The sequence below is a fragment of the Chelonia mydas genome, chromosome 14 (assembly GCF_015237465.2).
Source record: "Chelonia mydas isolate rCheMyd1 chromosome 14, rCheMyd1.pri.v2, whole genome shotgun sequence".
NCBI classification, from domain to species: domain Eukaryota; kingdom Metazoa; phylum Chordata; order Testudines; family Cheloniidae; genus Chelonia; species Chelonia mydas.
Window position 1 is genome coordinate 2,544,077 of NC_051254.2, and position 24,742 is coordinate 2,568,818.

The 24,742-nt window shown below is 45.6% G+C and overlaps 1 protein-coding gene across 8 annotated transcripts in view; it reads left to right on the forward strand.

The window, feature by feature from the left end:
- RPTOR (regulatory associated protein of MTOR complex 1) overlaps positions 1–24,742 on the forward strand; it is a 305,325-nt gene that overhangs the window by 261,240 nt on the left and 19,343 nt on the right. For 6 of the 8 annotated variants that reach the window (XM_043527662.1, XM_043527664.1, XM_043527665.1 and 3 more), the window contains 5 exons: positions 7,446–7,551; positions 10,522–10,636; positions 11,305–11,429; positions 12,737–12,841; positions 18,408–18,455. In XM_043527662.1, the coding sequence (XP_043383597.1) occupies positions 7,446–7,551; positions 10,522–10,636; positions 11,305–11,429; positions 12,737–12,841; positions 18,408–18,455 (499 nt within the window). The remainder of the gene's footprint in view (positions 1–7,445; positions 7,552–10,521; positions 10,637–11,304; positions 11,430–12,736; positions 12,842–18,407; positions 18,456–24,742) is intronic. The other 2 variants (XM_043527663.1, XM_007056047.4) reach the window with 1 other exon arrangement.

A 24,742-nucleotide genomic window follows, 5' to 3' on the forward strand; every position in this document is an offset into this window, starting at 1 on the left:
ACCTTCATTGTCGTTGCCTGAAGATCAGGCTGGTCACAGAATATAATACACATTCCAGTGCTGGAAGGCTTGATTACCAACTCCTCCTGACATGCCTGGTTTAAACACACTTGAGTTATAATTCCAGCGTATATCCATAACTCTAACTACCGACTGGGTGTGTACATCAGGCAAGAATATTAATGGTCAGTGAGTTATTCATTTTCAAGTGATACCTCACGAGGTGTATTTTGTACAAAGATGATAACAGTAGTGTGTAGAGTGTGAATAAGAGTGCTTAGTGTCACTGATTTACTGCATGGCAAGCCATGGTGCGAATCTACGGTGCACTGCCCTGCCATGTACTAAGTCTTTGAATAGACAAGCCTGCAGATATATTTTTGCAGATATATTTTTGTAATCTACCTCCATTCCTGTTTCCTGTATTTTCATTGTATACTGCTCCAGTATATCTTTTCTCATTGAGATTTTGTTAATAACTTCCCTTCTTTCCAAGTCATGTATGTATATGTGTGTGTGTGTGTGTGTGTATATATATTAATAATTAAGGGCCTTGGAGCATCCCGCACTTCAGCACAAAGCAGCAGAGGGGACAGAAAGCACCCCCCTTCCTCTTTTGTGCCAATGCAATGTACTACCGCTGCTTCCCACAGATGTGCAGGGTGTGGGTGGAGCCTTGATGCCGCCTCCCCAAGGGACCTGGAAATGAGCGTTCGCTGTGCCGAGCATCCACCTGTCACAGTTTACTCTGTCCCAGGAGCAGCAGAGAGAGCAAGAGGGAGATTGATTCCCTTAGTCACAGTCTCCCTCCGGGGCTGCCCCTTTTCTGTGGGCTAGATTGCAGTAATACTGCCTGTGTAGTGACATAAAATAATCTTGCTGTGCGCTTGTTATACAACTCCGGGACTCTGTCTGACCGGGATACGCAGAGTAGTGCATAGTACTCTGAGAGGTGACATGTGCGTCTCTAAAGCCCGCCCGATACTGAAAAGTTATATCCACCCAGCTGCATCACTGGGGGTGTGAAAAATCCACACCCTGAGCCATGTAGGGAAGCGGTGTAAGTCTCAGTGTAGACACGACGAGGTCAATAGAAGAATTCTTCCTTCACCCTAGCCCCCACCTGTTGGGGAGGTGGATGACCTGTGCTAATGGGAGAACCCCTCCCGTCGCTGGCGGCAGTGTTTACACTGAAGCTACAGCAGCCTGGCTGCAGCTGTGTCACTGTAACGTTTCACGTGTAGACAAGCCCTTCGCTGGAAGGAGAATGTTGCGGTGCATTGTGTTAACTGAGAAATCGTGTGTAGCTCTATAATTGGAGACTGTATTATCTTGCATGCGCGCAAAGAGTCGAGAGAAGGTTCCGCATGCAACTTCTTTTTGACATTTCTTCATGGTTGCTTGCTTAACCAACAACCTTGATATTCTTACACTGCCCTTCGTGGCTGGAATTCTGTAAACCATTCTCCTTCTAGAAGTGCCCCTCCTGGAGCGTTCAGGAACAGAGAGCCCTGATTGGCTACTGCTGCCTTTTGGGAGCTTCAGTCCGCTAAAGAAGCGAAGTGAAAAATGAGCCAAGTGCAGGTAGAGGAGAAGGACATTGCTGTTCCATTCTAGTACTTCATGCAGAGATGCTGCTCCCTAACGTAAACGGGGAAAGAAAAACAGTCATTTCTGTAATGAATAAATAGAAAATGACTGCGAGCACATCTTGATTGCATTTAAATTATGAGTCTAGCTTTGCTTCATAGCCCTTGCTCTGAAAATGCAGGGATTAATTATCATTATAAATCACTGGCTCAGTTTCAGACCATCAAACTGGACTTTATTTGTTGATTATCAAATAAATTTACGAAGAGAACACTGCATTGCAATTGCTTGGTGGGGAGTTCAACAGCAGACAGCTTTGGCAATTCTGATCTCTGCAGAGAATTTGATCCAGCTCAAAGTTCTTGAAAGGCCATTCTGCCAACCTCGTGCAACCCTGGATTTGTATTATGCAGGCAGCCTAGGCTTTTCCAGCTGTATGGAAGCACGTCAAAGAGAGCAGAAGCCAGTATTTAGTCTGTTTGATACTGACATAATGTGAGGGTAGAGGTTGGAGAGGATTCTGGAAGGTGAGAATTACATAAACAAATCCTTCCTGATAATCCTAGCCGTAACTTCAGCACTTTCACTGCACCGTATCTTGGCAGTCGTGCAAAGCCCTGGCAGAAAGATTAACCCTTTATAAAATTGCGGCAGCAACACGAACCAGGAAAGATCACCCAGTATTATTATTTGCTGTAGTAGAAGAGTGTCAACCTCTTTTCCTGACCCCCGAATTGAGAGAGAGGCAAAGAGTTAAAAGAAAACAACTTAATTGGCTTTTGAATGGCACTCGTCGGTGGGAGGATTCAGAATTGTAATATGTTTCTTTCTGATGACAGCCAAGAAGTGTTATAAATCTGTGGCGTGTCATGATCCTAATCACGTAACACTATACCAAACACCCACGTTCCTCTGGGAGCTCTGCTTAGAGGAGAGCTCGGCAAAAGCCAACACTGGGCTTTTGTTTACTAGAAGATTTTCTAAAGCTTAAATGGAAACTGGCTGGGGAAAGGGGAGAAAGGAATGAATGATTAGACAACCACCTGATCGGCGAGTGTTCTCTGGAATATATACCTTCAGCCTTTCCTTCCTAGTCTGTGCTCAGCACCACTCTGGCTGGGGGGAGGGAGGCGGAAGTCTCGCTCATACGCTCACGCTCTCGCATTTGCGTTGTAACCCAGGAGTTCCCCAGGTATGTGCGCATGCTAAGAGCTCATCTGAGTACTTAATTATTTTTGTTAGCCAAAGTAGTGCAGTGGGTCAGCGAGGTTACTCAGCAGGTCCTGCATGGGGATGTGGGAAGGAACATTGGTTTGGCCACATTCTCTGCCCCCTTGTACTGGCTGCATGCAGCAACTTTAACTCTCTTGCTCTCCCTCTACCCCCAATTCACAAGGCAAAATGATTGCAGAGGGGGACACTTCCCCCTGAGCCTGGCGGTGTCATAAGCAGGCCCACAGCGTGTCTGGCACTGCAAGATAGGCCGTGTCAGTCACAGGATATTAGAGAGACAACATGGGTGAGGTAATAGCTTTTATTGCAGTGGCTCTCAGCCTTTCCAGACTACTGTCCCCCATTCAGGAGGCTGATTTGTCTTGCATACCCCCAGGTTTCACCTCACTTAAAAACTACTTGTTTACAAAAATCACACAATTACTAAAAAATTGCTTACTTTCTCATTTTTACTGTATCATTGTAAAATAATATAAATACTGTGCTTACATTTCAGTGTATGGTAGATAGAGCAGGATAAACAAGTCTTTGTATGAAATTTTAGTTTGTACTGACTTTGCTGGTGCTTGTTATGTAGCCTGTTGTAAAACTGGCAGCTATCTAAGTGAGTTGATGGACCCCCTGGAAGACCTGTGCTTGCCCCCAGCAGTACACATACAGCTGATTGAGAACCACTGTTTTATTGGACCCACTCCTGCTGGTGAGAGAGACACAGGCTTTTGAGCTACACAGGCCTGAAGAAGAGTTCAGTGTGGCTCGAACACTTTTCTTTCACCAGCAGAAGTTGGTCCCATAAAAGATATGACTTCACCCACCTTGTCATTGCAAGATAGCTCATTTCGGGCCAGTTCTCCATTACCTTTCTGCCTATTGTCCTTGGAAGGACTGAGTCCATTTTCTTCAGAGATGCAAAGCCCAGATACTGCCCTAACCTGCTGCCCCATCTTTGAGCTCTGCACACACCATATTTTGTCAGGGATGGGGACAGTAGCTTCCCCACAGACACACAGTTCCTTGTCCAAGTCTGAGAGAGCTGCTAAGTGCCAATGGAGGGAGTTAGAATTCTGTGCACGCCCCTGCCCCTTCCTGCTTGAGACGGCCTTTAGATCTTACTCCAATTTATTCCCACAGAAACTGGATTTTCATTAAAGTGTAATATCTCTGCTCTTGAATATGCTTTGATGCATTTTATCCTGGGCTTGTTTATTGCTTTGCATTCTTGGTCATTTGTCATTTCCTTTCTAATAAACCCTAGATTGCTGCAAAATGAAACTTGGGTGTTTTTTTAAAAAAGAAAAGGCAATCCAGCCCAATAATCATTGTTATGAGTCCTTTCCAATGTGTGGGATGTTTTGAACATAGTGTGCATAGTAATGTCAGGCTATTTAAGTTCTTTTTCATTAGGAAGAAATAAATGGGGGGTCTGGGAGGGCTTACCCCTCCTCCTGCTCCCCCTCCCAAGAAATACCCCTTCCTGAGCAGCAATTATCCTTTTCATTGACATACACTGGGTGTAGCTCTCATCAGAGCCCCCGTCGCAGCTTTTTAATTGCCCAGAGGGCTGGTTCTAGAGCAGGGGTTCTCAAACTTTTGTGAGCCAGGATGCATCAAATGGCAGAAAAATCATCTTTGTCCCCTTCCCTTGTTTCTTCTACAATGCTTGTGCGGGAGAGGCCTGCTTGCCCACAATCCCCTCCTGAGGCCCCTCACAATCGCTGGCCGGCAGAACTCCGTTCTAGAGCGCTGAAAGAGAGGGATGCTTTCAGCCCCCGCAGCTGAGCATGCTGCCCCTGTAACACACGGACCGGCACCAGTATCGAGTCGGGGACTCCCCACATGGCAGTGCACGCTGCTTACTAGTCACACCAATCTTCGTCTTCATTGACTCTGCCCCTTGCTATGGATAATGGTTTTTAAGGGGAGGATGGGAAGAAAAGACATTTTGAAAGGGACAAAGCCCTTTACCTGCTGTATTTACTGTTTTAATATTGCAGTTCTGAATAAAGGCTTTAGTGCATTGTTCATTGGTATTTTTATAAAAGGAGTGTCTTGTGCCTTTAAATTCAAAGGTGCTTTAGCTTATTCATATTTAAAAGTACACAACCCAATAAAGCTCATTGCGGCATAACTATATCAACAAACCTTCCTAGTGTAGACACCATTTATACTGGGCAAAAACGTGTTTTGCCAGGATAGCTTGTTGTGCTCAAAGAATTCGTATAAGTTACAAGTACATCTGTGTTACGGCTTTTGCCAGTATAAAAATGTCAGAGAAGACATTGCCTCCCGCAGGCGGTGTCCACACTGGGTGGCAGGAGTGTGGACTAACCCCTGCTTGTGTATGCTTACTTGCATTGGCTCTCCTCCCTAGCACGAGTAGAAACAGCAGTGTAGCCATGGTAGCCTGGCTGAGCCACCTGAAACTGGTGGGTTTGTACTCAGCACGGCTCAACCATGCCCTCACTGCTGCTATCCCGCTACACTTCTATTTACGCTCATGGTGTCTGGATCAGAGCTGCTCCTGGTATGTGTACACAAGCAGGGGAATCATACCCCTCGCTCGTAGTGTTGACCGAGCCTAAGTGACGTTACTATACCAGCAAATATGTCTAACTTAGACCTGGCCAGAGATCAATTAAACATTTAGCTCAATCCTGCAAAGATTGTGGTTACTCCACTGGAATAATTATAAAGAAAGGTTGAAAAATGGGGCATGTTTTGTCTAGAGAAGAGCAGACTTGGAGGATACATGCTAAGTTTTCAAATATGTAAAAGGTTGTTATAAAGAGGATGGTGATCAGTTGTTCTCTATTTCCACCATAGGACAAGAAGTAATCAGCTTAGTTTGCAGCAAGGGAGATTTAGGTTAAATATTAGGTCAGCTCTCTAGCTGTAAGTATAGTTAATCATGGAGGGTCATGGAATCTCCATCACTAGAGATTTTTAAGAACAGGTTAGAAAACATCTGTCAGGGACGGTCTAGGTATACGTAATCCTGCCTCATCGCGCAGGGGTGTACTGGGAGACCTTGTGAGGTCCCTTCCAGCCCTTTTTAGCCTGTGGGTCTCATTGTGCAACTCATGCTCCTGGTTAGTACTTAGTCCTACTGAACCTCCGAGCTACTCAGTGTGAGGAGGGGTTGCAAAATAGGCCCCAGTTGTATGGTATTGAGTATATCTTATTTCAGTTGCCCCGAAGTTTCACAGACTGAGGGATTTGTCTGTCGAGCTGGTGTGGGATTTTCCCTCAAAATGTTTTTTATGAGAAATTGCTGATTTGACAAAACTGAAACTTGTGGGAAGGTACCAGTTTCAGTGAAACTTTTGACCGGTAAGGCTTATGAATCATTTCTGGTCAGAAAGAGAGAGAGAGAGAGAAATACTCCAGAATAGCCAACCGTTCCATGCTCAGGCGACTCTCCTGGGATGGGAGAGACCCAGGTTCTAGCCTCTGGTCTGACTCAGGCAGAGCAGGGAATTGCATCTGGGTCTCCCACATCCCAGGCGTGTGTCTTAACGACTGGGCTCTTGGCTCTCCTAGGGTGCAGCCTGGCTCTAGGGGTGTTCTGTTTGTTGAAAAAGAAAAAACGCCAAAAGATCTCGGTGCCGTCCCTGTGCAGAGTGGGGTGGGAAATGGCAATCTCAGCAATGTTCCTGGCACAGGAAAACCATTTCCAGCCCAGCTCTACTGGTGTGAAATTAAGATGAGAAGATAAGGGGTTACAGAATTTCCTTGCAATCTGTTGTGTTCCAGTAAGGGAAGCTAAAACATTTCTTCAGTTTGTCAGTCAGTGCTGCACTGATCACATGAAAACCTTGAGATTTAAACATAAAATACTTAATATTATCTTTCACCTCTTGTCAGTTCTAGACAATGAAAGGAACATTTTAATACAAGTTTTTAACTTTCTGCTTACGTGAGAGCTCCATTCTTTTTTTCATTGCTCTGAAGTGTTTTATGATCCTTTGATGAGTTGCAAAATAAGCTATATTGTATGCAGACAGAGGAAAGTAGTTGGGTTGCCTCTGGGATAGTTTTGTAAGGTGCAGTTTGTCTATGGGTTCATTGCAGGGGCTACTTGGTGTTATAATTCAGGGCAACTGCACTTATTTTCCCCCATTGTGGTCCAATAACAACATCCACTGTCAGGCTTCCAACTCCCTGGCCATCAGCTCTCTTGGGTGGCGATCTGCGTCTCTCCTCTTTCTGACCCGGTGTTTCCAGGCTGACCAGTTCCCTGCCTTCACTGTGGTATTCCCAGTGAAAGACAGCCTTGCCTGCAGAGACCTGCTTCGTTTCTCTCCTCCGAGAGTGTAAGTGCTACTATTACAATAAAAATAAATAAGATGAGACAAAATACAGGATGCCTGTCAAGGAGAGGGACAAAGGGAAGAGATTACTAACAATGAAAAGAGTCGGAGCAAAAAGATGCTCAAATATTTAAAATCATACGGTCCTGTGTGCTCTTTCCATTTACTGTCGGCAGCTGATGTAGGGTTGCACCTGCTGAAGAATCTCTGATTCTGGCTTGTGTGTGTGTGTGGTGAGAGAGAGAGAGAGCTAGTTTTGGATAGTTACAGCTGCTCTGGTTTTGTTTTATTAATGTATTCATTTATTGGAAGATTCCAGAAGAGCATGATTTGGAGAGCCAGATCCGCAAAGAGAGGGAATGGCGGTTTCTACGCAACACCCGCGTCAGAAAGCAAGCACAGAAGATCATCCAGAAGGGTGAGCTCTCTACTTCTCAGGCACTTTTCTCAAGTACTGCAGCTAGCATTATGCCCCCCTTCTTCCTGTAATACAAACAATAAATAACAATAAACTATGCAAAGCCTTGGTGAGACCAGGGTGTTTAACTAGTCACTGGCCTTTGTCCCCATTAGGGGAACAGGAGCTTATTCAATTGTGAAGTGTTTCCCTAGAGGTGATTTATCTTGAAGCTTACAGGGCTTCATTTATTGCAAGTAGTTACTCCTGCTCAGGGGATTGACCTGATTGTGGTGAGTGTAGAAGTTCTCCTTCCCTTTTGAAAACCTAAATGCAATGTTATCATCTAAGGAATATAGGCATATGTAGCAGGGTCAGCCAAAAATGATCATCACTTTATGTAACCATCTGAGTTGAACTTGGGGTGGGAAAGAATAAGAGACCAGGGATTTCTGAGAGCGAGAACCTGCCATAAGAAGGGGTTTTCCTGCTAAAAGAATTGACAAGATTCACAATTTTAGACGCATACATTCACCCTGAAGCCTTGGACTTGGAAGTGAGCAGCTGGGCTTTTCAGTATCTCTGCCAGTCGGAGATGGCTTGTCCGCAGGTACTAAAGTGTCCAGCACAAAATGGATAATTTAGAGGCCCTTAACGGATACTATTGATTTACTGTTTTGGCCTTTCTTTCCTATCCTGTCAAGTTCTGATGGATATTGTCGGTTACATTTTTAAAGGGATTGCAGGTTAAACTTCAGAGTCCCCACCTGGCCCAAACGGCACAATCAGGGTTTTTGATGTGTGTCAAATGCTACTCAGGTTACAGTCATGCCAAATCAGCTTGTTTTGCAAAGGTGAATGATGTCTTGCCCTCTTGATGTTTAGCAGGCATCTGAATGACTCCAGAATTCCCCCACTCCACCGAGCTCCAGAGATGATTGTTTATGCCTCGTATCCCATTATATTTTTTAGCACTTTTATGTACAGCCTCATTTACACTCTCGGCTTTTCCTCTAATATGCGTTGGGTTCATATTTCATTAACATGTATATTCAGTGCTCTGCTGAAAGCTAGTCTTGCTTATTTATAACTCTTTATGCATTTACAAAGTGGCAGTCAGGCTAGGATTTTTTTTTAATGTATTTGAATTCAGTTTAGCCCGCTAAAGTAGCCTCTGGAATTTACATAGCTATGAGGAGACCTGATATTATTACTCATTCTGCAGCTTGCTTAGCCAATGAGTAGTGGGGGGTGAATCTATGTAATTCCCCTACATTGTGGTTCTTTGTGTGGGTGCATGTTCAAGAGATGCTCTCACCATGGAAGAGAACATTTTGGGTGTTTTTCTCATATGAGATGCTGGCGGGGAGAGTATCAGTGTGAAACATTAATCTGCTGAGCAAGATGCTATCTGAGACTCAGTTTCTCATGTGCAGCTGGAGGGCTGGCAGACTTGAGTCTTATACAATGGATGGCCTGATGTCTACCACAGCAGAATATCATAAACCAGGAGAGTGCAAGGGATGGGTCAGGGACCTTTTCTGAATACAGATAGTACAAAGGAGCAGGGCTGGTGTCTGCCTGATGGGCTTGAATCTCTTCATGGACAGGTTCAGATTCTGTCACCCAGACTGAAAGTGAAATGCAAAATACTTGTAAAAATAACACAGCCAAGATCCCAAATATTAACAACGAATTAAAATAGACTTAGATCAATGCATTGTAAAACAGACTGTCTAAAGTCTGTATCTGCTGACAAGCTGTCAGCTCAGGATTCTGCATTTCCGCCACACCCTTGGTGCTACTGCTAGCAGCTAAAGTGGAGTGGATATAGCTGCATAAGTTGGCAAAGATTTGGATTCTTACATTTAGGTTTTCAGAAATTTTGCAATGACTCACGATGCCACCGTGAGTATCCTGATGATGATTCCCAAAGTCAGAAATCCTACAGTCACACACTGTGTAACTCTGCCTGCATAAATAAAACCTTTGTGAAATGATGGTCAGAGACTCCACATACCAGAGCCCAGGATATTTAGCAACTCGACCTGTAAACGAATGGCAGTGTTTCAGGCTTTGGTGAGCATTTTCCATTAGCATTTGGCCCCTTTCGTATGAAAGGTGCATCAACATTTTACAACAGTGATGTAGACATGGATCATTTCAGTGACACTTCTGGACTTGGCAGCCCTCTATTACAGCAGTGTCATAAGTGGATATGAACTGAAGACCTGATGTGAGATCTGAACCCACGAACACCTAGCCCACTTGCTAGACTGCTCTGAACAGCTTTGACGTTCACTGTCTTGTAGAGAAAAGCTTTCATCCAGTTTAAAATTTGCCAGAGATGCCCAACTATAACTTCAGGAGTGCGAGACAGTGAGAAGAGCTGTGCAGCTCTTCGCTCTCACAGAGGATATGAGCCTCTTGTCCTGGAGAGAGCTCACTGACTAAGCATCTCCAGCATAGGCTCTTCCTAGATGGCATGTTTTCTTCTCTAGTGGGGTGGGGTGGGGAGGGAGAAGAGTCAGCCCCAAATAGGCCAGTTGGGGGAGGCCAACAGTTTTAGGTCTGGAGCAACATGGCAAGAGTGAAGGATTCTGGTTTAGGGAGAGAACAACTTAAACTGTTATTGCGTATGTAGCACCATAAGTGTCTGTGGTGCTGCTAAGCAAAAGAGTTTTGCTAGACCAGTAGAACAACGTCCTGAAGGGACTGGTGATCACCTGGTAGGTTATGGTTAAGGAGGCTTTGGGAGGCAGAGAATGGTGAGGGTTTGGCATATGCTAGTTGGGAGTAAGGGGTGGCGTGAAAGAAGACACAAAGTCTGGTGGGACAAAGGAACTGGCCACGTGTGAAGCTTAGAAGGATAGGAGGGTAGGTTGAGGATTGTACAGAAAGTAGAGAACAATATCCTTTTTGTGGTTTGATTCCCAGGTACTGAGTCTGGGTTTTCTCTCATTTCCCCCCTCCCTGCACCCTCCCCTCCAGGTATTTCACGGCTAGATGATCAAATCTTTCTGAACAGGAATCCAGGCGTTCCTTCCGTGGTGAAGTTCCATCCATTCACACCATGTATAGCAGTAGCTGATAAAGACAGCATCTGGTAAGAGTTTCTGCCTTTCTGACCCTAAGAGATTGGCTTCCAGGGTCATGATTGGACATGTAAGGACTGTCAGCCCCAATTATGGATACCAAGTGGTCTGAATTCTTTGAGAGGATGCTATGCTTGTCCTCATTTTCTCCCCCATCCACTTCCATAGCTATTCTCCTTCCAGCTGAGGGTGGGGGTGGGGCAGAGCTCCTTCTGCAGCCTAGCAGCATTGTTGCTAGTATTGTCCAGAGCAACACATAATTCACCCCACCTCAGGGGCTGAACACCTTGCCCCCACATGGTCCCACTCATGCTGGCTGGACATGGAAAGCCCCCAGAGACTTGGGCTCCTCTTAGGTGCAGTATGTGATGGTTTTGAAGTCTGCATCTCTCCTGTGTTAAACAAATACGGTGGCCTTCTGTGTCAGTAGGTAGAGGATCCTCATTATAACTAGATTTGTAACAGGTTAGGATATTAATCTTATTACTTCCTCTGCAGAAGCCGGAGATGATGTTATAGAAAGGCATTAATAAAAAGACACTCAATACTCTAAGGAGAAAAACAAATTTAATTGATACCCAGTGCATATAACCTTTAGTGACACTTTAGTGGGAAAGCTGCTTTTTACGGCTTGTTCAGTGAATGCAGATCTGACCTGATATTCCGCTACCTTTCCCAGTTTTTGGGATTGGGAGAAGGGGGAGAAACTGGACTATTTCCACAATGGGAACCCTCGCTATACCAGGATCACAGCAATGGAATACCTGAATGGACAAGACTGCTCTCTGCTCCTGACTGCCACAGGTGAGTTCAGCCTCGGTCACCAAATCGTCAAAGGGCAGGAGAGAGGAGGAATCATTGACAGGCTTCAGATGCATGTGAGATGTTCTGAGCCCTCCCCTCTCCTTTATGGGGCTGGTCCATTCACCCTTCCATGGGAATTCGCGGCCTGGGAGGCTCCTGAGAGAAGTTTACGGCTAGCAGGGCTGAATAATTTAACTGTTTTGAGTTGAACTTGATGCAGTAAATACTACTTGATACCATTTTCAATCATGATTGCTGCCTGATTCATTTGATGAATGGTTTTGAGTCCTCCCCCAGCACAGTTACAAACCATGTTACAACCTTATTGTATAAATGACCTCTGGAGGCCACACAATTTCAGTCAGCACTGTTTTTAATGGGAAGGAAATCCTGTCCACAGCAGACAGGGTTACCATGCTACAACTGTGCTGTCAAATAGTGTTATTAACACAGGATTAGCTGTAGAATGGGCATGGCCTGCCTGTGTATTTTTTTACATTATAATTTCTCAAATGGCTCCAACTTTCTCTGCAAGTCTCTTCCCTGTCCCTGACAAATCACCTGGGAAAAGAACTTCTGTAGATTGCCCTATTGTAGGGAAACACAAAGTTCTGCTTTTTCCATTTGTCGGCCTCTGGAGCTGTGAGAGGGATTTACTTCTTCCAGGGAACTGTTGTAAATCTGACGGTCTACATGTTTTCAATTGCTGTTCAAAGTCAGCCCTGAAGTGTGCAATTATGGCATAATTAAGAAATGTGTGAGAGGGATTGTGAGACCTCTAGGACATTTCTCTTTCAAATTACTGATTTTTAGCACAAAACAGTTTCACCAGTGGGGGCGGGGGGGGGGGGGGGACAAAATGAGAAGAGACACTGGCGTGAAGGACTTGTGCCAAGAAGGTGGGCTTTGGTGAAGCTCTCATACTGGGTTGTGTTTTGTATTTAGTAGAGTACTTTGGTTCTTAGCATTGATAGGAAGGAAGGAAAAGAGATAAGTCCTAGTGAAAATGAACTGTTTCAAAGAGAAGGATTTACAACTAAATTAAGGTGTTCACTCTCCCAGTGCAGTCCCTGGTGAAATAAGCCCTTAGGTTGCATGGACATGAGGTTAGAGAGAAGAAGAACGCTTATAAACAGGTGTAGGAGAAATCATTCAGAAAGGGACCTGGAAGGTCAGGTGACATTTTCATTCCATTTAGGAGTCCATGATTACAATTCCAGGTTATCTTTCCTTTCTCCATCTGCTCCCAAGTAACTAAGTGACGTCTGTACCAGCAGTGACATTGCCTTTTTTCTATGCTTCTCAAGATGACGGTGCTATCAGAGTGTGGAAGAACTTTGCAGACCTGGAAAAGAATCCCGAGATGGTGACTGCCTGGCAGGGCTTGTCGGACATGTTGCCAACCACACGAGGTGGGTCTGTGTTGAATTCTCATCTGGGGGTAGAAATAACTTACCCTGGTGGGACCTTTTCTAGGGATAGGTAAAGTGGAACAAGTTGTTCTATTTCAGCCTTCAGTAACATCCTTGTTAACAGTCTCTGGGCCTTGGAGTGGAGTCTTACCAAGCCCTGATAAGGGATTTCTTTTCCACTTGTCCACATGAACCTCAAACACAAGCTCTTCTGAGCTAAGTATGACTAGAGTAGCCAGGTGGGGAGTAGCAGTGCAAGGGGGTAGAGATGGAGGATAATTCTCCAACAGTGGAATAGAGGAGCACAGCCACATTGTCCATCAGAGGCTCTGCTGGAGTTGCCTGGAGCTAAGCTAACTTATTTTGCTCCTGAGGAGAGAACTGCAGAACAAGGGTGTACTGAGCACTTTCCTACCCTGAACTGGTTGTAGCAGGTGGTTATGTCTTCCCCGATTTGGGTTTTATGAATAGCTCACCTATTTCCTCTTTCCCTTTGATTGGCTGCTCACCCTTTGCACAACTTTGCACGTTGCACTTGTGGCCACACTAAGCTTGTGTTCCATTTTAGCACTTACTCCCTGTCAGTTATTGTGGGTCGAGAGTTGGTAGAAGAGTAGGCAATGTACATCTGATATGTACAGGACAGTGGCACAATCAGACTCAAACCACCTGGGAACTTAAAAAATACCAAGCTAGTCTGCATGCGGAAAGGCCACCCAGCCATGCACAATGCCGAAACCAGGAGTCTAATCCGGGTGACTGTGAAACCTGTCTTAGGGTATTACTGGGGGAGGAGAGTGTTCTCGCCGTCCAAGGCCTGAGGCTACATCAGTGGTCTGACAATTATCCTCTGTCACGTGAATGCCGTAAATCAAGGCTGGATGTCTTTTACAAAGATCTGCTGTGGCACAACCAGGGGTTTTGGGTTTGATGCAGGTACCACTGGGTGAGATTCTCTGGCCTGTGCTATGCAGGAGGTCAGACTAGATGATCGTAATGGTCCATTATGGCCTTAAACTCTGGCAGCTCTCATTTCTCAGCCTGTGTACCTCATCTCAGGAGTCTGGCATAGCTTATTTGAAAACTCCCTGGTGCTAATCCAGTCTAACTCTGTTAGACCCTATGTAATACTGCCAGAGCCAGCGCAGCCTGTTCTTGGTGACTTGTCCAACAAGTATTTCCACCCATGTAACAAAGGACTTGTGTACGTGAACATTTAATTCACAGCGAGCTGGGTGTGAATCTGCCCCACACTTGCCGGCCTCCCACTAACTGTCCATGTGCACCCTGCTGGTGCGTACCATCAGGTCAGGCAGGGTCCACATGGACTGTGACTAGGAGGCTAGTGCAGGGTAGATTCACAGCCCAGCTTGCTGCAAACTAAATGTTTGGGTAGACATGCCCTTTGTTACAAGGCTGCAGATATTTGTTTGATAAAAGCTTGCAGCAAACTACATGTTTGTGTAGACAGGTCCAAAGGCTAGCAATTTTTACAACTCAGTCTTACTTCCCATATGTCTCCCTTTAACATCCCCCCCCTTTTTCCTGCTTCTCTTGTTTGATGGCTTTTTAGCTATTCATTGGTTTTTCCCTGTGCTGCTTTTTTGGATTCAGAACTGGTGCCTCTCCCTTCACACCTCACAGTGTCCCTGGCTCTGTGGTAGTCTAGTCAGGGGAAGTATGATTGCTGTAACTTCAAGCTCTGCACCACACTGTCATACACGCACGTAATTAATTACAAACGTCGGGGAGTTTGCAGCGTGCTGTGAAAATTGCCATGATTGAAACCTGCTCTTTGCAGGGACAAAAGCAGGAAGGAGCCCATGCACTGAGCTGTTAAGTGCCTGGCTACCTACTCCTCCTGCTCTGGAGCAGAAGAGAGAACAGCACCAGCCACACACGTCAAGCAGCACTTTTGACTCTCATTCAGTTGGTTTCTCATTTCTCCGTTTCTTTTTCCCTAACATCAGCCTTTTTGAGTGAGGCTGCCTAAGCTTTTCCTTCCCAGGAATCAGGATATTATTTCCATTGTCCTGGTAATGAACTCTAGGAATTCGTCAAGGCTCCCATTATCATCCACTCCTTGCTGCATAATGAGTAGAGTTCACAGGAGATGCTGACAAATGCAGACTGAATCCCTTCTGGCTTGCTCCCATTTTTCGCGCCCAATACCTACACGCACCTTTAATCAGGGCAGGACATTTGTGGCTTGCATCTTGCTCTCCACAGACCTTGAAAGCAGCAGCAAAAGGAAGGTACACAGAAGCAATGTTTGACATTGCAGAATAGATGATGAACAGAAGCAAAAGCTGATTTAGTTGTAAGTGTCAGGAGGTTGTGCCTGCCAAGACATCAGTGCTGAAACTTACAATCCTTTTCTCTTATGCATCCTCTACACCCTTTCCTTTCCTGCGGTCTAAGCAAGTCCAGGCTTTGTTGCTTTCTTTGCTTTTCATCCAGGGAATGATTGGATTCGATTCAGAAGAAGAGAAATGTAGATTTCTTTGTAGGGAGAGAAATAAACTCAGTCATTTCAAAGGAGCCCAGTGAAGTGATTCCCTTGGAAATGAGATTCTCAACGGAAGAGCCGGCTTTTGCTGCCAGTTACCGTCCAGTGCTGAAGCTGTTATGTTCGTAGTCTCAATCTTCTGCACCTCACTTCCCTCTTGTTTTACTAAGGATGTTTACATGAATCCAGGAGTTTTACTGGAGTTCAGCTACTCCTGCTGTTGATCTTCCTCTCCCTTCATCCGCACCCCGAGGGTCAGAATCCTTCCTCTGTGACTTGATCATCTTCTCGACAGCAACCAGGAGCTGACTTTGCATGGGCGTAAGCAGCAGGAATGGATGAGACATTAAGAAACACAACAGCTTTCCATGCAATTCTCGCATTTGTGAAGAACAGGCTAGAGTGGGGAGAGGAAGAATACGCATAGTGCTTAATAGAGAAACCAGAGTACTTCCTACAGGGGTCTAAAAGGTATCAGTAGGGTGTTTTAGATGATGGGAGTTCCACGGCTTTAGCGCAGGGGTGTGCAAACTGCTGGCCGCATCCGGCTCACCAGCCGTTTTAATCCGGCTCTCGAGCTCCCGCTGGGGAGTGGGTTCTGGGGCTCATCCCACTCCAGCTGGGGAGCAGGGTCGGGGCCTTCTCCGCGCGGCTCCCGGAAGCAGCAGCATGTCCCCACTCCAGCTCCTATGGGCAGGGATAGCCAGGGGGCTCCGTTCTGCACGGTACCCCCGCAGCTCCCATTGGCCGGGAATTGCAGCCAATGGCAGCTGCAGGGATGGCACCTGCGGACGGGGCAGCTCACAGCAGAGCCGCTTGGCCGCGCCTCTGTGTAGGACCCGGAGCGGGACATGCCACTGCTTCCAAGAGCCGCTTGAGGTAAGCGCTGCCTGGAGCCTGCACCCTTGAGCCACACCCCCACCCCAACCCTGTTCCCCCTCCCACCCTCCAAACCCCTCTGTCCCAGCCCGGAGCACCCTCCTATACCCCTCATCCCCAGCCCTACCCCCAGCCGGAGCTCTCAGCCCCGCACCCAATCCCCCTTGCCCCACCTCGGAACCCCCTCTTGCACCCTGAACTCCTCATTTCTGGCCCCACCCCGGAGCTCACTCCCCCAGCCAGAGCCCTCACCCCCTGCCGCACCCCAACCCCAATTTCGTGAGCATTCATGGCCCGCCATACAATTTTCATACCCAGATGTGGCCCTCGGGCCAAAAAGTTTGCCCACCCCTGCTTTAGCGCAATAATTTGTATTACAACAGCAAAGTAGTCTTGCTTAGTGTCCATCCGTTCCTTACCTGGCTGAGATGCTTGAACCAAAGCGAGGCCATGGCTACATAGGAAAGTTGTATCAGTTTAACTTAAATTGGTTTTAAACAGATTTAGTTAAACTGGTGCAACCCTGTATGTTGACACTTTTATTCTGGTTTAAGAGATTCTCATTTCAATCCAGTTCAAACCAGTTTCCTATCCACTTCAGCTTCCCTCCCCCCACCCCCATTTCAGCTTCTCTTAAACCAAAATAAGAGTGTCTAATCAGGGGTTGCACCAATTTGGGTTCACACCATTGGTTAAAACAGTGCAGCTTTCTTGTATGGACTGTCCCCAAGTCCCCAGCCAGGGGATGAAGTCTGAAAAGAGGCAAAGCTCATGTTGTTAGTAGCCTAATGTTTTGAACTAGGCAAAAATTAGATCTGCAAGTGCAAAACTGATGTGGCTTTTAAGGAAAACGTGGAGCATTTTCTAGTGAGCAGTGTAGGAGTTGCTGTAAAGATGCGGTCCTACTGCTGTGGACATTGGGGTTCAAGTATTTACCATAAAAATAAGGAGCTTTGCAAGTCAGTGACTTTGAGAGTGGCTGGCGATCCCAGGGCTGTCCGATCGCTGAGTAGCAGCACTCTCTCTGTCCTCAGGTTTCTGTACAAGAAGCCTGTATAAGATGACTCCGAACTCGCACTGTCTGGCCCAGCAGCGTGCCGTGCAGCTGCACAGCTGTCTCTGAAGACAAGAAATGGTGCAAACACTTCCCATGAGTGAAATTGCAACTTTCACATTGTTCCTTCAAGATGAACCGTATCTGTGAGAAAGAATGGAACATAAACTGCCACCTCCAATCTTAGCATCTCAGCTCTTTTAAAACCCAGGTTTTGGGACTCAGAGGAGTGTGTGGAGAAACAACCAGCTGCCTTGAATCCGTCTAATTACATCTATTTAAGTGTTGTGTTCCCCTCCCAGTTCCTCCTGTATAACATTTGCACTGCTTTCCTTTGTCCGGATTAGCAAAGAGAACCAGAGTGTGACTCCCAAAAAAGGCTCTGTGTGAGACCTTCTGGTTACCAGACTAGCAGGGTCTCTTTCTGAACACATTGAGTCCATATGCAAGACATAAGCAGGGGTCTCAACACGTATTTAAACACAGCCATACCCCGTAAATGTGCCTCCCTGCAGCTTCTTTGGCTATCCAGGGTTTAGGAAGGTTTGAAACGAGTCCCGTTTCTACAGCTAATTCCCCACTTAAGAGTTGCCTAACTGCAGCATCTGTAAATTTTCTCTGAGTGTTCATTAGCAATCCATTGAAGCGTGGGGCAGGAGAACTCATTCGGCGACTGTTCAGTTGCACTAACTGCCTGGGGCTCAAGCCTGAAATGACAAAAACTTCCTGTTTTGTGTTTGGCTTGATCTATACAGGTGTTTATGCCGTGGGTCAGTTCGTTGTCACTCTCCAATGAGATGCATTTTATTTTATACCAAAGAACAAAACCATAAAAAGGATCTAGAGAGTGTCCAGTTTCAGGGAAGAACTTACCAATCAACTTTGTGGTGTTGACAAACAGAGTAAAGCTTGTAAATGGCTTCCTAGGGAAAGGGTGCTGTGATTACAACCAAACCGGAGCCTTTTCTCTGGTTGGAAGCATGTACTTGACTTGGTGCTGCTGCTTTTCCCTTCACTGTTCTTTCCCTTTACTTTGAGTTGCTTTTCTAACCCTTTCAGATTTATTTTGCTTTGGCTGACCCACTTACCCTTAGCATCATCCCTTACTCCCTGTCTTCTCACAGGTCTGGCCCGAAGGGTTTCAATCTATCTTGACAGAAGTAAACAGGGAGGTGAGTGATTTCTTTCCTCTTACCTATGAGCAGCTGGGGTGGGAAGGGCCTTCTAGTCAGACTTGGCATCCCATTGAATGTCAGCTGGAAGGCTTTGCTTCTTCTGTCCCTCCCATTCCTTGTCTTGTATGTATGTAGGTAATGAACAATGGGGAGTGTAATGAAGAGTATTTGATGCTATCTGGATGTTCCAAGGTGCCTAGTGGAGAGGACAGCAGGTTAATCTAATGTGGCTGCTGTGGTGTGGGGGCTTTCTGCAGGGTGGGAGACGTGGGTAGTCTCTTAACTACATAAAGCTCCTTCTTCGGTAGGAACATTTCAAACCATCCTTGAATCAAAGGGTTTGAATGACGGCTTCCAAATGGTGACAACAGATATTGCTTTGAGCCAGTGGTATTTTTGTTTGTGTGTTGTTAGTTAAACATATGACATACCCATTATATCAAACTGTGAAAGGAAAGAGAGTAGCTGGTGCATCTTTATTTATCAGGCTTTGTCTAGTGGGTTGAGTCCTTTGGCTAGTACATGTCTGGTAAATATTTCAAGCCCTGCCTTTACCTTCCATAAAAGTGTATGTCACTCCCCAGTCTTTGGCTGCAGAAGCCTGGGGGGTTATTGGACATGAATCCCTTCTCTCTAATGAGCCCCTGAAGAGCGAGACAGATGGCGAACTCCTCAGAATACCATTTCTCTGTGTGTGTGAAAGTTGACGTAATCTTCTTAGGCTGTTCATTAACTATTAATATTCGTTAGCTGACAAGGGCAGGACTGTATCTGTAGTGATTAGTAGAAGAAAAGTGATTGTATCAGTGTGTGTGATTCAGAGCTCTCTAATTAAGGGCCTTTGCCCTCTGTATGACTGTTCAAGAAACAGAGCTGTGGCATTGGACTGTGCAAAGCTAATGTGTTACTATTAACATCCTGGCTTTGCTAGGCATTCACTGGCAAAGTGAAAGGCTAAAATTAGAAAGTCTTGGCCAAAGGGAATTCCCTGTTCAATAACTGGGCATCAGCTTAAGGAAATGCCAGACACTCCCACGCAGGATCAATACTGCCAATGCTATGCAAGCAGCACTCTGTCCAGAGCGCAGAAATAGCTGTGAATCAATAAAAACAAGCACAAGAATTTTGCTCCCAGGCATTCTGCTAATGGAAAATGTAGCAGGGATTTCCCTTTCCCCTATCTCTGTTGTGGAAGGAGTTCTCCAAAATGTACAAGTTTAACCATTTGTCTGATGGCCAAACAATCCAGATACGCCATGTCAAAAGCACATGTTCTTCTAACGCCCTAGGGGCATCCTTACATTCCATTGACTTCATGGGCCACAACTGGGGTACTTAGATTGTTCTGTGCCAGGTGGCACAGTGTCAAGAGTGGTTCATGACAGCAGTGCCAACCTTATGGCAGACTGTCAAAAGGCAGGGAAGACACCTCACACTGGTTGGACGTTCTATAATTAATTTCACCAACTCGTTAACAAATGTGAACTCCTGAAGCACCGCAACAGTCTTATCATGGAGTCACAGACAGTCCCCTTGGGCATTCCAGTCTATCTGGCCACCTGGACAAGCTGGGCTAAGTGACAGGTGGTTGCCATACACCAAAGATCACAAAAGTTTCAGGTTACTCTCAGTCCCGAGAGATCAGGACCTTACCCCAGGTCAGATCTCACACCAAGGACAACACTTGTCAGTCGTATCGTAAACTAACTAAGGCTTTATTAACTAGGAAAAAGAAATGAGTTATTTACAGCTTAAAGCAGGAAAACATATAAACACAAATGAGTTGCAGTCTGTGGTTTTAAAAGGTGGCAGAGTTGTAGTAATCTGTCAGTACTGAATGTCTTTTAGGGCTAACACAGGTTGACCCTGAGGATCTCTGCTTCTCTTTCCTAGCTCCAGCCATGTGAGAGTCCAAACAGCAAAGAGATGAAAAATGTTCTTGTTCACTATCTTTATTTCCTTCTTTCAGAATTCAAGATGGTCTGAGCCCTTTTGCACATAGCCTATGCTGGGACAATTAGAAAAGTCTTTGTATTGTGATGTTCCACAGTGGCCCATTTAGTTTTGATAGTCCTTCCTGATGGGCAAGAGATGATCCCTTCTGACAGGCTGACCATTTCAGGGCAAACACTTTTTACAATTATAAAGCAAAAACTTAAATATTACTTTATAGCATGTGATAAAGATATTGTAAGTGAGATTATTGCATGCAGCAACTTACAAGCATTTCATAAAGTCTAAACACATTATTATAAGTTCAGTACCATCTTAACCATACCAAGCCCTGCTCTACGCTACAAACTTACATTGGAATGACTTTGTTGCTCAGGGGAGGACTTCTCCCACCAACATAGTTCCTGCCTCTCAGGGAGGTGGAGTACCTACACCGATGGGAGAAGTTCTCCCATTGGCATAGGTAGAGTCTTCACTAAGCACCGCAGTGGCACCGCTGCAGTGCAGTAAGTGTAGACAAGCCCCAACACACTGGTGAAACACTGCTTTACAGCAAGGAATTTGTCTGTGCCTGGCTGAGGCCGAAAGCCTTGGCAAGTGCTGGCACCTGGTTTGCCAGCATCACACAGGGACCATCTTTTTGTTCTCTGTACACCGCTTAGCACAATAGGATCCTGGTCCATGAATGGGGCTTTTAGGCACTACAATAACATAAATAAAAATAATGAAAGCCCAGCAGCAGCAAAGGTGCTAAGGAACTACCTAGGGGGCACTAGGCCACAGCTTCTTGTTTGTGTCTAGATTGGCCCTGGAGCCTCCTTAAAATGCTTGTGTGGAAAGAGAACAAAGTTGCACCAAAATAACTAAATGGATTTTAATTCACATCTTTGGTTATTTCCATGCAAGGCTGTGTTATTCCAAAATAGGAATGGCATAGAATGGCTCAGAAATTTTAAACCCAATTAGTTATTTATTTTAGTTCAGCACACCCTAGAGAGGCAGAAGGCTTCTGGTTAAGAGGAGGTACACAAGGGAGTTCCTTTGAATAACGCTCTACAGTCAGTATTGACGTTTCCACACAGCACCTCTCTCCATGTGCCACCATGAGCTCAGGTTGTGAGCGTGAGGAAAGGGGATTTCCTTTGAGAGTATTCACAGGTGAGCAGACAAAGTCCAGGCATCAAAATCAAATGGTGGGGATGAAATAAACTCAGAAGGGATTGTATAAATCCTTGAAAGCCTATAAACTTGAGCATACTCTTGATTTTCTAGCCTTGCGGCTCTGTGTATGTGAAGAGAAGGCTGGAGTGGGAAACCTTTTCTGTCTCCCCTCCACCCACTTTCCACCTTAGTTGGCTCTGTGGGGTTTGTTGATTCAGATACAAAATACGTGCGTTCGCTCATACCTCAAGAATGGCTTTATTCTTCTCATCCCAGGGAAGAGAAAACAGCACGTGCTCACCAGCTCACTCCCTCCCATCAGTTCCCCCCACTGCTTTCCCCAGGACTCCCAAAACAAAATGAAAAATTTCAAATATCATATCCTGAAAGAACAGGAGCTTGGCCTCTCACGGCCTCCACTCTGCCTTTTAATAAAACTGACACTTTCCCTGGCAGTAAGTAAGCAATCTAGATAAGAGAGGTGGGGGCTAAAGGGGGGATGCAGCAATTGAGATCTCAAGGTGTTAAAGTTAGCAGCTAGGGGAAGGGGTGCTGGATTCCAAGAAGAGGTGTACAGGAGTTTGTCAGCTGTGCTGTGGGAGAAGGCTGCAGCAGAAAGACTGCCAACCCTAATACAGAGCTGGCCAACAGGGACCAGGTGCTGAGATCAAAGTCAGAGAGGGCCAGCATGGGAAGACGAAGGTAAAAGTGAAACCCCAAATCTTTCTTGAGGGTTGGTAGCTGCTCCTTTGAGGGTGGAGAAATAGAGAGAAGCACCTTAGGTAAGGACACTTCCTTTATGGAAATAAAGTAATTGGAGAAGCTGCTACTCCAGGACAAGGGTTTTGGGTGTTTTAAATTAAATTCCCAGAGTCACAGATACTCTTCCTTTTCTTCTTGTGTCACTGGAGGAAGTGCTTGGCATGGAAAGAGTGTCACTTAAATATACATTTTAGGAATGAATGAAGAATGAGGTAATGCAGTCCTCCCACGGCTTCTTTGAAATTAAAATGGAGATACACCTCATTGCTCACCCGGGAGGACCCCTGTTCAAAAGATCAGCGGGGTGTCTCTGAGATGCTTTTGTATTGTGGTCCATACAGGCGTTTGCAAAGTCATCAAAATGCCAAGTACAGGTTGGCCACATTCCAGCGATGATAAAAATAAGTGCACACACTTGGAATGAATCTGCTTTCAACGCCAGGGTTATTTATTGAAATTTATACAGGGAACTATCCCGTTGAGATATATATCTGATTTTCAGGGGGAATCCTGCAGGGAACAGCCATAGAAAGTCACAGCTTCAAGAACAGTTGTTGATATGCATTGCCTATATATCTTTTCACATCATGCGGAACTGCTAGCCCTTGTGTTAGCTAAAACCCCTTTCAAAATTGTTTTCTTGAATTGTGGAAGACTATGTGTTTTATCATCCAAGAATGTAGGAAAGATGTGGTCTCAAGAAATGATGTTGTTAACGGAGCTGTACTGTCCAGGTTCGTGGCCCTAAAATTGACAGGTTTTTAAAAATGCCATAGATTCAGTTACCAGATTTCCCTATGAGTGCCGGTGTATCGCACCGTTCCCTGCTTTGTCTGCCCCATGCTGGTGAGCAGGCAGTAATGTGGGGAAATCCGCATGAGAGAATCCATCTCTATGGCTCACGTAGAGTGAAGGAGTCGTGTACTCTTTCAATATGCTGCCTTCTCACTGGAGCAAAGCACTGGCTTAGCAGAGTGATTGCCCAACGTGCTCGAACCTGTAGGCCAAAGCACAGCTGGTAGACCTCACTGTAAGCCCTAACATCCTGGAGATGGGTCCCTTTTAATTTAAAAAGGAAACATTAGGGAACACTGAGTGCCAGAGCAAGGCCACGCTACTGTGCCATATCGGTGCAGCTGCACTGCTGTAGCGTGTCTGGTGAAGATGCGCTATGCCGATGGGAGAGCATCTCCTGCTGGCACCGTGCGGTGTGGACACCGCTTTAAGTCGATATAACTTATGTCACTCAGGAAGGTGTCGTTTTCACATCCCCGAGCAACATAAGTTACATTGACTTAAGCAGTAGTGTAAACCAGCCCCCACTTCTGTTTTTCATACCAATGGTGCCAGGAATTTAAGATGTTAACCTGAGCCAATAATGTACCAGGTTTCCATTCCCGAAACACTAAAAACCTCTGCCTGCTTTATTAAACATAAACTTGCCCTATAATTGATAACATGTAGGAGTAACTTCACTGTGTGCATTGTAGAGATACCTTGTGATTAATATTTCACAGGCAAAAGAAGGCTTCTCTTTTCCATACTTGTGAATAATTTAGATTTATATGAGAAGTTGCCAGTTCTTTTGCTCTTTTTCAACACAAGCTAAGCTTCTTCTTTGGAGTTTTCTAGTCACATAGTTATTTGTTCCTTATAGCACATCTCATCAAAAGGGTTTGAAAAAGCCTCTTGTTTCTCACCAGTTGCTCTTGTCATCTGCTGCAGCCCATTGAGGCTGGAAGCTGAGGTTTCCTGGGATGTCATGCCTGGAATTCAGCACACGTGCAGCCGCTGGTGGCGAGAGGTTGAACAGCTTGCAGGTTGTGGGGCATTCAAAGTCTCTCATTAAGGAGAACACCACAAATTTTTTCTCTCTCATGCATGGGTTGTTTGGGGTAATAGGAGAACCACAGGGTCCCCCTTGGAGCAAAGTGTGTCAGATGAGGTCAAAATTGTATTTCACATTTTGTCGAGGAAGGTTGCTAAGAAGGGCACGCGAGAGAGAAGGTCATTAAAGCTGTGGCTATTGAAATCTGAGATGCAGCCCATCCAGTCTCCGGAAACAGAGGTGCTCAGATACTACAATGATGGAGCCCATCAAAGCATTAGTAGATAGTGGGGGATAGAGTGCACACCCATAGGACCATGCATTTGGGTGTCGGCCACATTAAATGGATTAAAAACTGCCTAGCTGGGGGGTCTCAAACTGTCACTTTAAACAGGGAATCGTCATGGAGTGGGCGTGTTACCAGCGGGGTCCTGCAGGGATCGGTTCTTGGCCCTGTGCTATTTAATATCTTTATCAATGACCTGGAAGAAAACATAAAATCATCATTGATAGAGCTTGCAGATGACGCACAAAAACTGGGGGAGTGGAAAATAATGAAGAGGACAGGGCTCCGATTGAG